Source organism: Eleginops maclovinus, chromosome 4 (genome assembly GCF_036324505.1).
Source record: "Eleginops maclovinus isolate JMC-PN-2008 ecotype Puerto Natales chromosome 4, JC_Emac_rtc_rv5, whole genome shotgun sequence".
Classification (NCBI taxonomy): Eukaryota; Metazoa; Chordata; class Actinopteri; order Perciformes; family Eleginopidae; genus Eleginops; species Eleginops maclovinus.
The window spans coordinates 21,129,445-21,147,818 of NC_086352.1; the positions used below are offsets into that span (position 1 = coordinate 21,129,445).

An 18,374-nucleotide genomic window follows, 5' to 3' on the forward strand; every position below is an offset into this window, starting at 1 on the left:
CCGTTGTCTACCAGCAGCTGATCGCCCTACTTAAGCAGTGATGATGAAATTATGAAATGTATATCACACTCAACAAAGCTGATGCATTAAGAAACCGTACAGGTGAAGAAGATATTGTGATGACTTGAACACAATTTCAAGAAAGTTTGGACACAGATGCTCTGAGCCCTTTGGACCTGTGTTGATTTTCTTATGACATCTCCAATGAAGAAGTGTATTCTTCATCCCTTTTCAACAGCTGCTAACTCATTCCAGATACATCTTCATCACAATTAAAAGCATAAACTGAAAGCTGAATAAAAAAGTCATTTTTCTTTTCCATGAAGTCGTATACTTGATCAATGCATATTTTTAAAGGCAGCCAAAAACAAGGGCGTGATCTGTGTTTCTACACTGAGAACACAACAAACATGAATAATTCCTAACGGCTAAACAAACATGATATTAATTTCAGTTGGAAGCTTTTGTAATTTATGAAAATGACAACAGAAATGTTTTTCTTTCTTCAGTTTATTGCAAATGGGACTATAAAAGTGAGCAAATAAAAGGTACAAATGTGAGTAATTTTGGTGGGAATGTTGGAGAAACAAGCAGTATCAATTCTGGTTACATTTTGGATGGAATATCTTGTTTTTCTTCATGCCACATTGTGAAAAAAAGACTCTCCGACACCGTTCCCTTTCTGCAGACTTTTCTCTCTGTGTAGAGATTTTCTCGCGATCAATGACACAGGTGACAGATATGGAGTACAATAAAAATCAACTAATATATCTTATAACTCTAACACATCATACAATCATATGTCATTACTTGCATCGTTTGTGTATATTTATAGTTTTATAGAATACATATTTGGGGGATTTTTTATTTTTAGATAATACAAACAATTGGATCAATGCTTTGAATATAAAAGACACCCCCTCACAGGATGGAAAGGACTCACACAAGAACACAAAAAGACAAAGGAGGATAATTAAATAAGGAAAGTAATAAAAAGCAGAAATTAGCTTTACGTCTTTAAATGGTAACATCCATCGCAAACTAAACTACCGGTAAGATAATAAGATACAGATGTGTAAGCATTTTAGGAAACAGCAGTCATTTATATGTGAAATTGCATACTTCTGGATTACAAAAAAGTGCTTAGCTATATCGCATGTTTTAGTATGATTGTTTTATTCCATTTTTCTGGAAGATATAAATGATAGCCAAAAGCTTTGGGGCGGTGCACTTTACAAGGTCATGTTCGAGAGTCTTCTTCTCGTATTTTGGCCGGATGTTCTCTGATTTAATGTATGACATGCTGAAGTGTTTTTATTAAATAACAACTTTTGTAATATATTATCTGCTTGACGTATCCTTCTGTTTGACCATCTATCTGAACTCTACATGCCTTAAGTTCCTTTTAGCGTCAAATTGAATTTTGATACAAACATATTTCTATAAAGCTCTTAAAAAGTATCTTTGTTTGGTTAGCTGAATCTAAATCTTAATTTTAATTACGCTACTACTTTATACTTCATAAACCCTTCATAATAATTTTCGGTGAATTAATGAATTGATGAAGTAATCTTTTTGGTCACATTCAGTTGTTAATATCTGCAGGTAAAAACAGTCAGCTGTAAATATTTGCTAATTCAGAGCTAATGTAAAAACAAACCTCACAAGGCCCTGAGTTTGGCCAGGAGAGCCTCCACATCGGACTCTCCGTTGGTGCTACAGCTGTTGACCGCAGCATCAGTGGAGGACAGCTTACGGGATGGAGGCTCTTTTACCACCTCCATCTCTTTCTCAGTTTTCTTCACCGTCTCTCTGTCCACCACCCTCTCTCTGTCCAACCAGTGGCTCTGAGCCGGGTTGTTCCTGTACCTGCGGCCAGACTCCTTTGCTCGAGCCGAAGATGGATGACCATCAGATTCATTGTGGTCCTCCTTGGGAGGGGGCGCTTTGATCACCGCTGAACCCAAATTCATATTCTGCCGAGAGCGAGACCTTTGTAAAGGTGCCCTGTTGTTCTCTGTGAATAAAAACACAAAGAGACAAAGCAGTGAGCATGAAGGAGGAGGGCGAGGAGAAGAGACTTCTTTTAAGTGAACTGAAACAAGGGATAATCAGATCAGAGATTAAATTACAAACAAAGACACAAAACATATTTTTTTAAAGCAAGCAAGCAAGCAAGGTAAAACAATAATAAAATGAAAACAAAAACCATTAGAAAAGTTTGAAAAAGCACTTTAGCAGGCGAATGCATAACAAAACACAGGTTCACGTGTACACACGAGCTCAATGTGCACACTGTTAGTCTGGATGAATACACATAACAATCACACACCACAGAGGCTACTGTGTGTATACAAACACTGATGAGGACAGATTTTCAGCAGCAGACTGTGGCATGCAGCAAGCTCAATATGATGAAATGGATACTGCTGATCAACCGTAATAGAAACTCAATAACCGTGTGCGTCGCCCTTTTCCAATCTCCTAGTCTCTTTCCTTTTCTCTTACATGACACCCTCCCACCCGGCTCCATCTCCCCTGATTCCACCATCATCATCCATTCTCCTTCCTCCGTTCTTCATCTCAGTGCTCTGCTCCTACAGTAGCCCTCTTCATCTTTCTTTTTGCTCTTACCTCCCCCTCCCCTCGCTCTCCTCTCCCACCCTCCCCCCCAGTTTCCGACTTAAAACACACCCCCAGACAGACAGTGTAACAGAGTGACAGCCCGGATCAGACCTACGTCCTGAATTATAATCACTCTGAGTAGATCTTAGACTTCATCATCAGTATGTGTGTGCTAGAAGGAGAGGGTAAATCCATATTCATGTGACCTTGAGCGGGAGGCTGAGAGGAGTGGCGCGAGGAAAGACACCACCGCATTTAAAGTTTCCTGAGCCTGAAATGTCTGGCAAACAGGAGTCAAACACAGCAGAGCAGAACAGAGCGACCCGCTCTGTCAGCCAATCGGTAATGAGTTTGGAGCGTGGCCAGTCAGTCATGACAGTGTGTTTTATGGGCCACGCTGACGAATGACAAGGAACGTCCCTGAACACAACCTCTGACAAATAAATAAGGATAAAGGGAGTAAAGTGAGCAGACAGGAATGAACCGACTGCAAAATTAAGCAAAGAAATCCAGCGATCACACGCACACACAGACTCTGGCACATTCACACAAAAGCTTGTTAGGCAAACAAGAGGCAGCGGTGGATTTTAAAAGGATGAAATGAGCAGAGTGTGTTGCCTTGTTGCTGTGACTGAACATTTACCACAGTTAAACATCCAAGTCCCCTCTCATTATCTCACTCTTTTTTGCTCTCTTTTCCAGTTGTTGCAGTATACATTTTTAAAAGAGGACAATTATTCCCCACTGTCACTCCTCTTGCTCAACGCTCCCCGATTATGTCCTGTTCCTCTCCCTCCCTCCTAAAACCTGTCATCTCCCCCCACAGGCCTGTTGCTTTGTGCTCCATCAGGCGATGCCCCACAAACACACATTTGTTACAAATAACACAATGTCTGGTGTTGTGAAAACTATCAATTGTGGTGACAGCAATTTGCATTTTAATATCTTGTTTACACTTAAAAAAAAAAAAAAAAAAAAATAGAAAATACAAGCGAGTATAATCAGTTTTTGTCAAATTTCAGACATCTTTGAATTGATGTTTATTTTAGCATTTATTAGCATTAATTATAATTTAACAATTTTCCTGCTCTGCGTGAACCTGTAATGATTTACTGGTTGGGAATAGAAAATACTGTATCCAGACGTATAGACTTCAAAAGGAAATTCTAAAACCCACATTTCTGTAAAACTTTTATCTGAAAGTGCATTTATTTTTACATAAAGGGCTCTGTCCTTCAGTGGTGAGCGTGATCAAAGTCCAACAATTTCAGTGTCTTCTGACACCTCCTGCGACACCTGTTGCCCCTTCCTTTGAAGCTTCACTAGCTTCTCAAAATATGCCTTTATCTCTGCTGTTAAACACGTCTGGGATATATAACATGCCTCATCTCCCAGGTTGTACTCCTTTAACAAGCAACTGACACTGGTTTTATAGAACCATTCAATTGGCTTGTGGAGACAAAATCTTTATTAAACACATGCTGTGCATTTATCCCTCTCCGGCAGACACAGACTTAGACACGTGACGGGCAATCTGATCCATATCAACTTCACGTAGAATTTGTGTTTGATTTTGAACTGGCATCAACCTAACTAGAAACGTCTTATTTCAGGGAGCAGGTACAAAAAGTCCCCTACAAAATTCTATCTACTTCCACACTATCAACTGTTAAAAGAGTACTCCACTGTCGGACACACAATTGACGGTTTAAAAAGTATAAAAACTGATGCAGCAGAACAATAGATTTCTTATTCCAAGCATTCTCTTTTAATGTCAAAACAAGGCACATACATTACCCACAATTCCACCGGATCGCAGACAGTTCGTTCACAGACAAACTTGTGTTGTCCTGATAGAGGTTAATATAGCCTTGAGCTGTGATGCAGGACTGAGCTGCGTGGGTTTGTGTAGCTTATTTCAAGATTTCTTTTAATATTTTCAAACTAATAGTGTTCAGCACACTACACCAGTCTGACCCAAGTGGCATTATTTGAAATAATGAATTAGATTTCATGCAAACACTTGTAAGGAGACCTTGATGAAAAAACATGGGTGGAGTTAACAATAAACATCGACAAAATAGGACAACATTTTGGACAGTCCCCAAAGGGATGCATTTTTCATTTAAATGTTGGCAACTGGGATATTGTTTACCAAACTTTCAGGGTCAATATCATCCATCTAAATCCAGCACCAAATGGGTGCATTACATTGTAAATAAAATTGCGTATTGCTTCAGTTATCACCTTTGACCTTTGATAGAAGTTAGGAAGGAAAGGTTTGGTGTTAACTTTGTTGGTAGCTAGCTTCCATAGCATTTCTTTAGAAAACTTTCTATGTGTGTAAAAAGTATTTCTTCATACCATCTGCGAAGAGCAGCAAAAAGAAGTTCACATTTCCCCATTTAAGATCATTTGCTCCACTTATATTTGCTGCTTCAACTGATGCAGATGAGCTTTTACTCATCTCTCTCCTCCTCCCTCCTCCACTTCTCTCTTGAAGTTTAGCAGAAGTTAGTAAGCAGACAGGCTTAGGGAGGGAGCCTCAGCAGAGAAACAGAAAGGGAGGTCTGGACTGCAGCAGTGCTTGTCTGTCTTTTTCTTTCACTGACTGTTAAAGCTTCACCACCTGCCACCATTGTGGTGACAATGAACTGATCTACATGAAGAGCTTTTAAGAGATTGGAGAAAAGCAGTCAACACATGAGAAAGTCAGGAGATTGGTGTTTTCTGTCTGGAAAAAAACAAACACAAGACGATTGTTTTAAACTACCACTCTATCACAGTCCTCAGTCTGTTGCTTTCCTTAACTTAGCTGGAGGACAGAAAATAAAAAAAACAACATTGAAAACAATTATGCAAAAAAAGCCCACAGACTGAGCTTCTTGTGTCTCTGCTCGCTCTCAGCTTTTCTTTAAAAAGTGCCTCTAAACGGAGTCTTAGAGCACACAGCCTTTTAATCAGCTTCTGGTGCTGGTTCCGTTGCATCTTGGGCAAGGAACATCTCAAACAAAGCAGACAAATCACTGCTCTGATGGTGTGAGAATATCATCAGGAATTTCAAAATGGGCCCATGGTGGCTTATTAAATGTCTGATAGGATGGCATTTCGTAAGAATGTGAAAGGCACTGTCCAATGCAAATGGTTTCTATTTTTCTCTATCTGCAAATAACTGCAGAGAGGAATTCACATTTTCCTCTTGTCAGATCATTTAGTCCATTTGCATTTGCCACTTCTAATACCGATGCAGATGAGCCTTGCCTCTCATCTCTCACTCCCTCCCCCTCTCTCCACTCTTATGAAGTTTGCAGTATTTGATCACTTTAAGAAGAGAGCAGTCGTGCAGACTCGCAAAAATACAGGCTTTTTTTCTCTGCAGAGTGACTGACACAACAAGTTGAAATTAGATAGATCAAACAAACCCTTCTACACCCGCCATAAATCACAACACATCTAGTTTGGCTTGGCAGTTTGCTGCATGTTCTGTCTAATGATTACTTTAGGTCCCGTTTTTTTTTTTAAATCTACAAGTGGAATATCTGAGGCCAGTGAACAGTATAATTATCAGGTCAAAAATATGGAATTCATTTAAACTAGGATTATGCAGTGATTACTTTAATTGTTGATTCAGTGAGTAGGGATGCAAGTCACAACTGCCTCTCATCTAATGGACGGCTGCACATCACCACTGAGGATGCAAACGCTTGCAAACACTGTGTGTGTTCTTTGCAGTAGGGACTATGTTTTATGGTGATTGTGTATAGAGAAAGGAGACGTGCGGAGGAGAGCTATATTTAAGAGTTGAAAATGTCTGGTGTCATAAACGTGTGTGATGCTCCAATGTCCCCCAGTGAGCCTTGTAAAAGATAAAAGCTAGCAGACAGCTTGTTAGCCTGCCTGTGTGCATTAGGATGGCTGTAATTAAAGATCATTACCTGGCAACACACCAGTCATTGAAGGTTTGTCCCTTGCTTGTTCGTCCTAGTTAACTGTGTGTGTGCTGAGCGCTCTGCCTAGCTTCTCGTTCACACAGGAGAACAGCCGACAGGATAAAAACAAGGAGAGACAAGAAGCAATGAAAGTAGATTGGAAGGAGGATGAGGGAAAAAGGATGACAAGATAGGGAACCTCAAGACAGTGGAATGATTTGAAGGCAATGATTGTGATTAGGAGCAGAATAAATGGAGTACAAAAAAAGACGGAGTAATAGGGAGACAAAGAAAGAAAAAATAAGAGGTGTGGGGATGGATAGTTGAACGAGCACTATAATACTCCCTGTAGGTAATGCAAAAACCAGCAGTGTTATAGGTAACTGAAGCCTGTCCTGCTCTAATGCATATCAAAGTGATTTGTCTTTGTTGAGCCGTGATTTGACTCACCCTCTCCTCTGTCCTTACTCTCCCTTATTTTAACAACCCAAAATATCTTTCCAAACACAGAAAAATAGATCATAGTATTAGTGAAAAAGAAATATTATTTGAAAGCCTTTAGAAGGATGTATTCATGTCTGGCTTTTCTGTCCTTTTATATGTTTTTATGTCACCACAACAATGTATGCTTCATAATGGCATTTACTTTGAGGAGCTTCCGTGAGGCTTGATGTGATATAAAGGGAGCAATTAGGGTGAATGTCCTTTTTGGTAATTGATCATGTATTTTATTTGGCGAAAATGCAGAACATGAAGATTTTTTTCTGATTTTTTATGAAGGTAGAAAATATATAATTGTGATTGTATGATCATGTCTGAGGGAATTACTATTTGTTACACAATTATGCTCAATTTCATTGAAAAACATATTAAAATAATTGTGGCATATTTGCAAGATCTGCACCGAACAAAGATTTTGATTCTAAGTCTTTAAAAATAATGTGTACTTGTGAAGATCTCTACAGCATAACAATATATATTAAATTAAAATGGTATTTTGAGCCTCATATTACATTTACCATATATAAAGACTACCATATTGCTAATTAGATAACATTTCGATTAATGCTCAGCCATATTTTTTATGATTATCATTTTAATACAATAGTTTTTTGAAAAATGTCATGATGTCACATTTAGCTCTGGGAGTGATTATTACATTGATAATAACAGACAGATTAATTGAAAATAAAGTATTATTTTTTGATTAAAAATAGTCCTTATTAAAAACCCTAAGGGCAAGCAATACATCTTAACAAGCGTGCTGGAAATGTTTTTTGATTTAGTGACAGTGATGATCAGCCGTGTTGGCCCTTCTCAATCACCACTACAATAGGTCATTTGTGACGCTTAAAGCTCATTTTTAGCAAAATGTTCTGCTCAAGTGTCTTTTGAATAATGCTTACAAAAGCAGAGAGACTTTTATTTGTCTTAAAACATTTTGGAGACAAATTATCCTGTTGTTTCAAGTGCAAAATCCCTGAGCTACAAACCAACAAAACATATAAAGGTGACAAGCACATCCTAATAGGTAATCTATGAGTGGAGCCTGGATAACAACCAGACTGGTTCAAAGGAGAGTGGGGACAGTTTCTTGACATTTATAGGGCACCCTTTATGACTCACCTACAAACAAATCCATAGTGATCATAAATATTATTTAACTGGATACGGTCTGTGCACAAGCACAAATGTGTACTTAAGGGAGAAACTCATAAACACATGTCAACAAATTTCCCTTCCTATTCCTAAGCAGACATGATTGAATCATATTAAAATCAAGTGTAGATGACAAGTGAGCGGGGAGTGGGCAGGGGTGTTGGGGTGGTTTACCGCTTAAAACCAAAAAGGGCAACAAGGAGGAAAGGAAAGGGCTGAGCTGGATGTCCCTCAAGTCTTCTGCCCCTCAGTGTGAACCCCAGCCACTGTGAGCGGCAGCCAAGCATGACATTGCGTTAGCACGCCTTGGTGCTTCCAACAATGCCTCAAAAGTGAGCCTGGTTCAACTGCCACTAGTGCTGCTATGCTATACTCTCTACTCGCTCACGCTGCACAGGATGTTCTTTTAAAAATACAATTAGAATAAACAATACAAATTGTCTAATTTTTGGACCACACCACTGTCAAGACTTGCAAAGTGACATTAACCAGGCATCGGACATCTAAAACAGTTGTCATTACAAGTTCATTCTAGTGGCCTTTACAGGCTCTTTCTTTGATTGACAGCTGATCTTCAATGAACCCAATATAGTGTATACATAACTCTGCCTAATTAAAGGTTACATAAATGCTGGTAACCCAATTAATGTCACAGCAAACTTGTATTCTCATTATAGTCTGCCTGCTGTGTTTACCATACACAAACCAGATATAATGACACTATTGCACTGTGCTTTTTGGGGAAAATAAATACAACTTTAAGTTATATAAAAAAAAAAGAGAAGGATATTCCAAAAAATAATGACTTGTCTCGCTTTTAACTTCACTGCCAACATAACTCTGAAGAAAAAAAGCAACATGATTTTCAGTATTGTAAATTACCGATCTCAAGTTTTACATCTCTGCAAGTTATTAAAATGCAGTCATAATCCTAATAACCCGCTGTACTGTGCCATGGTCAGTGATTATACAAATGTGCAGCATGAATTTAATGGGGTAAAAAATCTAAAAAGAGGTATGATCCTATAAACACATCTGTCTGCCTGTATTACAAAGAGGAAATACACCTGGCAGATGGTCTTAGCAGCCCGGGCTCTTAGTCCTGCTTTACTCTAATTATACCTACATGCAGGGTAATGGACTGAGAATGTTTCCTCGTACAGGGACAGCATCACTTCCTGGGGTTTCTGTGTCTGTACTATTTCTCTCGGTCTACCACTCATAAACCCATAAAAGCAGACATCACACAAAAACCCAACGAGACAGCCTGACAGACAAACATCAATTTGTAGAAGTAAACACGTATGCACAGTCCTTTTCTAATAAGCATAGGCTATTTCACTGATACAGGTGCACAGCCAGTGAACTCTGTTGCCTCTAGCATGAATTAAACATGTCTTGGTCTCAGGCACTGCTACCTGTTGTTGTTTGTCTGGTTACTGCTGGTAAAGATCCACAGCAGCAGCAGTCTAATGCATATGTATTTTTTCCTCAGTGGCTTCACACTAAGTAAGGGATTCTATTAGCTGCTTTCTCCAGCGTGTACACCTGTCACACTGGGAGGGTAAAATATTGATTCTTCACATGCCTCCAGACACGAAGCTGTAACGCACTCACGAAAGCATCCGCAGACAGACAAACAGACAGAAACACATATTTGTCTGTTAGCTTTCAATAAATCTGTACCATGGATTAATGAACTGGTGGACTGAGAAGTTGAGTTGTAAACACAGACTGCAGTGTATTATGCAAAAACTGCATAATTCTATATCATAAAAACATGTTCAGCTTCCTCCACAATCATTAATAAATTGTGCTGGATTTCTTAAAAACTCAAAACTATGTAGATAGATAGATAGAATCGGAGGATGAAACCCTCTTTATTAGTCACATACATGCACACAGCAGAGCACACACAGTGAAATTGGTCCTCTGCATTTAACCCATCCTAGTGCTAGGAGCAGTGGGCAGCTATTGTGCAGCGCCCGGGGAGCAATGGGGAGGGGGGATTGGAGGTGTCCGGTGCCTTGCTCAAGGGCACCACAGCAGGGCCTAGGAGGTGAACTGGGACCTCTCCAAGTAGCAGTCCACTTTCCATATTTCAAGTCTGTTCGGGGACTTGAACCGGCGACCCTACGATTCCCAGTCCAAGCCCCTACTGACTGAGCCACTGCTAGACATGTTTAAGGTCAATATGAATACAAATCAAATGTTATGGGAAATCTGTGTTTTTACATCCATTTTTCTATCCTTTGCAAAACATTGAGGAAGGTTATAACCAGTCCATTCATTATAATTCATGTCATGTATTCAAGCTTTTACAGGTGCGAATGACTATTAAACATCAATACTTTGTTAGTAATGACTGTGTCCTTAGCATCAATAAAACTGTCAAGGGCCAAAGCCTGGCATTGAATATCTAACTGGATTCTTAATATTGTTTCTTAGAATGGTTACTATTTAGATACTAAATTGTATGAATTTAAGTCAGTTTTATTCAGCCAAGGTTGTTGTTAATTCTTGAGTAATACCCTTGAATGTTTGTTTGGCAACACCAGAGCATTGAAGCAATGTTCAACACTTCACGATAAAATGCAGTTTCACACACTGTCATGACATCAAAAGGTAATTTAATATTTTAAACTCCAAGCGAAGATTTCCATTCTTTGTCTCTTTTGTAGCCCGTCTGAGGTGTTTCTTTGTTTCCACTGCCAGCGCAGGGCTTGTGTTTAACACTCAGGCCAACTCTGACAGCTCTCAATATGCAGGGCCAGTCCTGCCAAACAGACTTATGAATTCCAAACAGCCCGGAGTCATGCTCCATATTTCATTGAAGTTGAATATTTAAAAAGATCAACCCACTCAAAACCCTATAAAACCTATCGTTCTGGGGCCTTGTGTCCTAAAAATAAAATCGCATCTGCCATATCGCATTACAGACAGCCACATCAGCCTCCATCTCTTAACCATTTCCCTTTCTCTGTTCCCTTCTATCTCTGACAAAACCCATCTGGTAACCAGCTTGTCTCCATCAACACAGGTTTTGCTCTCTCTCTCTTTCAAACCAATGCACACTTCTTTCTTTATCTCATTGGCTTCCTTATTGTCACTTGCTGTCTGCAACTCTTTCTCCTTTATTGCTACGTTAACTCTCAACTTTAAGCTATCCTTCAACCTCATTTTTTCTTAGGGAAACACACAGACCACCAGAGAAGGGATGGATCTGTATATCGTTCCTTCAGCACAATGGACCCAGTTTCTTCATATGAAAAGTGAGTGAAACAGCATGGGATTTGACAGGATGCAGAAAGACGGCCAAGCGGCCTAATTCTGACAGAACAAGTCACAAAAATGATCCCCACTGTGTGAATAGTATGAGGTTCAGCCTCAACATGCTTATAGCAATGCTTATAGCAGCCCTGGATAGGCTTTGTATGGGAACATATTTATTTAGATATTTTTTATTTCATAAGGGTATTTCAAGCATATCTAACATGCTAATTTGCCTAAAAGTGCATTCAATGAAAATGCTGCTAACAAATGGAAAGCAGTGGGTTTATATCGGAGTGCATAGCACATAATGTTGCTAGTGATATATCACATTTGGTTAAACTAAACCAAATGTAGGGGGCAGAATGACTCTATATATCAGTCTATATTGACTGATATGCAGTTCATCATGAAAAGCCTTTCTAGATTTCCTGCTTCCAAAAGATGATTCCACTTTAGTGTAGAAAACATAGTTTAAGATTATTATTTTTTAATTCAATTACTGGTTCATGTTTCACCCCTAGTTAGGCCAAATTGCAATTTTTGAATGTTTTTTATTGCAGAGTGATAGGAGGAATTATCAGGTTAATCAAAAATGTAGGTTAAGATGACAATATTCATGAGGACTAGGCAGACTTACCGATACACAACAAGGGCATTATATTTTATCTACACACTGAAATTTACGATATGCTAATGCTTCCACTTGATTTCAGATATAATCTTTGATGAATAAACATGACACACACATCAAGAGCCTGTGGGCAGAAGCCACCCACCAGTTGGCAGGAAAAAAATTAGATCAAATCAACCCATACTAGAAATAAAACAGGCCAAGATGGTGTAAGACAGAGTGATGGTGACATCAAATAAATAAATAACTAAATAAATTTAATTTAACATTTGTACATCTTGACATTAAGGGCTGTCAGGGAAGGGAAGCAGTCTTCAGTACATTATCAGATCATTTTAAACTAAGTGACACGTTTAAGTGTTGTTTTTTAACAGCCATTCATATAGCTGCTTCAAAGTAAAGGCTTCCACAAAACTGATTGTGCAATTGCTGTGCAAAACAAGTCAAATAGTTAGGTGGAGACAAATATGGATTTTCTGGCTTCACTAAATAAAAAAGACAGCAACAAGAGTTGGGTCCACATCCAGACTTCAGAACAACCCATAACAAACTGAGGGGTCACATCACAGGCTCTACATGTATTTCCACAAACTACTGTATGGCTTTTTAAGTGCTCACACAGTAACAAAGTAAGGGACTGCCTAAGCATCAAGTAGCCCCAGAGGAAATCCTGAATTGGCAAAATGTTCTGTGCGTGTTGGCCTGTCTCTTCCTTCCCTGCAGTTCAACTATGTGAGTCATCAGTGAAAAGACAGCAGAAATTCACAAGGCACCACGACAGTGCTTTGAGGCTAATATGGCAATGCTCTCCTGCAACCATGTTATCCCACTGACATATCAATGCAATTACAATCATGGCTATGTCCCAGTGAAGGTCAGCTAGCACCCCTCAGACTAACGCAGAGAGTAACAGAAAGACGGTAAGAGAGCGAGGGAAGCAGCCAGAGAGGAAACAAATTAAGTGACAGGGCAGCATGGCTGAGTTTGGGTCAGCCTCTGTCCAAGGGCCTCTTCCTCTAACGCTTACACAGCCCTGGCAATTAAAAATACATGCTTCAATGGTCTATGCCACTGACGATCATACAATGATACACACAACCCAAACACACGTATATTGACATTCAGCACAGTGTGTGTAGCCAAACGCATGTCAATTTCCTATTCCATATGCACTTAGGACTAACGGCCGACCAGCCTTGTTCAAATCAATGAACCTTTAATCGATGCCGCAGAAAAATGATGCGGTGAAATATGAGATTGTACACATCATGGCTTATGGAAACATATTAGCTTAATCACCTGGAGAGGTATGGATTTGCTCAAAGAAAGCTGTAGTTCATCACACCCCCCACCCCCGAGTCCTCTGCAGGACATATCAGCAGGCCAAGGACAGTGGTGTTGATGAGATTGGACCATATTGATTTTAATCAATACAGGGCTGCACAGAGGTGTGTACCCTCACCAGATGAAAAAACACATTTAAATAGTGAAGCTCCAATTTGTGGCCAGCTGTTAGCAAACACCCTAGGGATCGCTTTCAAGCTGAGTGGGACCTGTAGCACTGACCTCAGTGTGTGTGAATGTGTGTGGGTGCGTTAGTGTGTGAGCGCGAGAGACATGTGTTATTAGAGGCAATAAATGATTATTTTAGTGAAGTTCCCAGTGTGTAGAAAAATCCCATCACTGTTATAGTACATTTATGTAATTTGTGTGCATGTGTTGATGGTTTAGCACAAAAGCAGTGTTAACAGATCTGACCTAAGGGAGGGTGCAGGGCTTTACTGTAAGTGTGTCATCCATCTCATTCCTTCTGAGAGCTCCCATGGGGCCCATAGCAATCTACGCTCAGACATGCTCTAAGTCTCGGCCATAGACTCAACGGCTGTTTGGACAATAGAATGGGTTAATATTGTAAATGGTTGGCAGAGGGGCTGCAGCACGGAAAAGCTTTGACTATAAGATACAGTAGAGTGGCTTGAAATAAAATGTGCACCTATCCATCCATCCACAATCAGACTACACAAAAAGTCCTGCTGACAAGTGGTTTCCTTTTACATAAAATACATTGTTTTGCTAGTTCAGTGGTAATGTTGACCTTGACCTACCGAAACAGATATGGAACAGAAAGTGTTTGGGTAATTTGCTTCTTTGTACATGGTCACACTTTGAATTCACATTCATAGCTTTCTCGTTGATGAAAACCTTGAGAGAAATCAAAGCCGACACACGTGTGTTGATACTGTACACGCAAGCAGATGTGCGTGCGTGCGTGCGCGCGCGCGCGCACACACACACACACACACACACACACACACAGTCACGATTCACCAACTGGAATCGATGTGCTGGGCTTAATGTCTAAGATACAGCTGCATTGATTCAAACTGCTTGAATCAGGGCAAAGCCGGGAGGGAATCGCAGCTGAATCAATGCGGGCATTTCTATATCAGAAAAGCCTGATATGACAGGCATATATTTTCTTTTTTACCCCTCTATTTTCAAAAAAGCAGCTAATAATATCTTTCCCTTTGTGTGTTTCCTCTCTTGTTTCTGCCGGTCTTGTCAGCTCAGTTAAAGTTCAGAACATGTGTTGACCACCCCTTGATCAAATGCGGAGGATTTAAAAACACAATTTATTTAGTCCAAACTGAATATGAACGTTTATAACAACATTTATGATTAAACTGTGACATGAACCGTCCACGTAATATTACATGTAGCTTTAACATTACAAAAATATACTATTTACAATAAATCTGTGGGATTTCGAAAATAATAATATCATTGCCATTAACAATTCAAATTCAACATTTGGCTGCACATCCTACTTTCAACTAGAGCCAGCCCAAAAAGTTCTTCCAACTTGCAGCAAACTATCTGAATCTTTGTGAAATTGCAGCATCACATGGGATTGTATCAACAGAGGTAAGATTAAAGTTGTGTTGAATTATTTCTTTTATGAAATATATTACTCTTCATCGAGATGTGTATTGAATATATCGTCAGAGCAAGAGATACACAACTGTATTATGAACTTGCACAGTTGTGCCATTTGTTCAACAATCAGATGTACAAAACACTGTTTGTTTTCTTTAATCAGCCAATGAAAAGAACAATGGCTCAGTGTGAGACATCAGAGCAAACAGGAGCGCCTGCGGCACAATCCTACTTGTAATTATCACAACACCAATCAGCAAACACACACCAGACAAACACAGGAACAAAGAAGAAATTGAGGAGGAAACAAACAAGTAAATAACATCAGAAAAAGACAATTCACCAAGACAGCATGTAACACCCTCTGTCTGTGAACAATCAGGGATGCTTTGGAGCTTTTGTCTGTCGCTAGCATTGATCAGACAGGAGATATGAAACAGCTGGGCAATGTAGGAATGTGTGTGTGTGTGTGTGTGTGTGTGTGTGTGTGTGTGTGTGTGTGTGTGTGTGTGTGTGTGTGTGTGTGTGTGTGTGTGTGTGTGTGTGTCTGCTGTCACTTTGGAAAGTTTGTTAAATGACAGTTTCTTTTAGCTATAGCGGCCTCATTATGATTTAGCAAAAAGAAAATCTAGCCAGGAAATGCACTTAAATATTCACCCAAAATACAAATGACAACCTAACATCACCCCAACAACAATCTTAGGAAAACAAAACCCTCTAAACACCCACTGAAAATAAATACTAAAAAAACATAAAAAATGAAACTTTTTTTGATCTGTGAGGAATGTGTTTTGCATAAGTGAAGGCACAAACAGATAATGACTAGTGGAACCGCTGTATAATGGTACAGGACACTGCCGTGAAGCAAAGTATTTATAACCAAGACAACAGCCCAGCCTGGGAGTTTTGCCTTGGTAAATCAACATGTCACATTAATAAATGTAACAACATGCTCCGGCAGAAGAAATTATGCAAAAATGCAGAGGAATTCAACTGGTTGCACCCCTGCTTTCAGAGAGAGAGAGACAGAGCGCACATTCCATAAGTTCTAACAAGCAACAGGTGTTCAAAGAGGAAAACATCTAATTAGGGCACACATCCTAAATGTTTTACATAATGAATCACGCTAGTAATAAAAAATACTTATTATTGCCCAAATGCAGTTTATCACACGTTAGTCAGGCTTGGCTTTATTGCACAGCCTTTCACGTTGCTGTGGCGATGCATCAACTCTTTTATTGTAGGTCAGATAACATGTCCCTTCATCATCATTATTCAAGTTATTCAGGCCATTCTCTGATCTCCAAACTAGATGAGTCAGTGAGGCTACACCATTGATTACAGACATGTGAACATGCAATGTATCTTCTAAATAAACTTTATGTAATAAGCAGTATTATTATAATGATTTTGCGAGACTTGAGAGCCCAATTCACAAACTGTTGTTGAACATATGGACAGCTCACTAACCTTTGTTGTTGTTACAAAATGCATTAATGATCAAAAACTAGCAGGTTTTCTAAATCTTTCTTATTTAAAGTATACCTTTATGAAACGTCAGATCTTATCAATACATGTTCAGGTAAAAAAATCATAATTGCTGCAGCAAAATGAGTACAGTATTGGTAGTTATTTAGTTTTATTTAGTTTGCATAACTGTAATAATAAGTGCATAATAGCTTACAGTTAGCTATTGTGCACGAGCTAGCTAACCTAGTCCAGCACCCCTCTGCATCTACCATCAAATCAACAAAAGAGTTCACTGTTCAGACAATTGAGCAAACTCATCAGGGGTTATAGAGGTGACAAAGCTCTTTTTGGACAGAGACACTATTCTCCCTTACACAACTTAATATAGCATTACAATTATTTTTAAGGCGTTATTTTAATGTAAACACCATTGAGACCATGAAATTGTTACAGAAAACTGATGTTCGTCAACTTTGTCTTCCATAAATGCAAATGCAGTAAACAGAAAATATGGCATACAAGAGTTATGAAGAGATGGAATGGGAAACAAACGAGTACACAAGATCATGGCCACGGTAACATCAGACTACGCATGAAATTGCTTAAAACACCGGTAACACACCAATGACAATTGCAGTAGTTACGTCAACAAAGCTATGCTGTAGCTCTGGGCATGCACAAATAAGATTTAGTTTGCACTGATTTCATATCTGCCAAACCACTTGGCGAGGAAGCCGAGCTTAAATTGTTATTGGAATTGCTTGAGTCTGGATATAATCAGACATCTCAAAACCCAGAAGGAAAATAACAGGGGAAGAACCAGCGTACAAATCCGGTAAGAACCTACGGTGTTATCCTGGTGTACAGCATACACAAGTACTGTTCTGCAACATTAATCCTTTTCAGCTTTAGACAGATAGACAATTATAAACTATTAAAAACACAGGCACAGTTTTAAGTCTGGGTAAAACTTAGGTACTAATGCAAAAATCAGCAGAATGGCAAGTGTTAAGAAGAAAAGTAAGATAAGAAAATGTAAATGATCTGCCACAAGGGGTCTTTCAATCAAGACAATAACACAAGAAGGATTCATTGCAGTCTGCTACTATCAGTAAAGACTCTTTTTTTGTTCACTGTTCAGTAATTATTACAGAGGCAAAGTAAGTTAGCTATCGTCTTAACACCTGTGCATCAGACCCAGTAGTATTGTGCTTCTTAATTTGGACCTGTGAGGTTGTGTACCAACATGATATAGTGTGTGGGACACACAACTCGCCAAAAAGGATACAGGCTTACTGCTAATTTCGACACCTTCCCTGTGTCCCCCATGTCGTCAATGAATATGATGTTGGAGGCTTTACAAATGACATCCATTTGTCATTGTCTACCTGTCTGTCTCTAATTAAAGGATTAGCTTCAAATATCTATTTCTGAATGGAGCAGGGTTGTAATCACCAAGGTTCAACCAGAAAAACTCTGAGGTTTATATACACAGATTTACAGGCAGGCATACCTGGAACAGAACGAGTGCAATCAAAACAGATACCTACAGGAACAGGCTGCGGGGTGACGCTGAATGGAGACTACTAATGGTTCATGCCATATGTGGGTGGAGGAAAGGAGAAGGATGATCTGCTTAGCGCTTATGTTTTCCATTTAGCATGTGCACAGTCACTGCTGTGAAAAAAAAAACAAGAAGACACAGGGAAAGAAGGAAATAAAGCCTTATGCCACTCGATTATGATGTGAAACGTAATGCACACATACTAAATACTATTGATTTTATATATTTTTTCATCCCACCATAGCAACAGGAACAAGGCACCTAGTGTCTAGTACACTGCTGTAGT

General features: G+C 39.2%; 1 protein-coding gene across 3 annotated transcripts in view; it reads right to left on the reverse strand.

Moving 5' to 3' along the window:
• Window positions 1-476: 476 nt before the first annotated feature.
• LOC134863359 (protein diaphanous homolog 3-like) overlaps window positions 477-18,374 on the reverse strand; it is a 151,234-nt gene continuing 133,336 nt past the window's right edge. For all 3 annotated transcript variants that reach the window (XM_063881843.1, XM_063881844.1, XM_063881842.1), the window contains one exon: window positions 477-2,017. In XM_063881843.1, coding sequence (XP_063737913.1) covers window positions 1,662-2,017 — 356 coding nt within the window. In that variant the 3' untranslated portion in view covers window positions 477-1,661. The remainder of the gene's footprint in view (window positions 2,018-18,374) is intronic.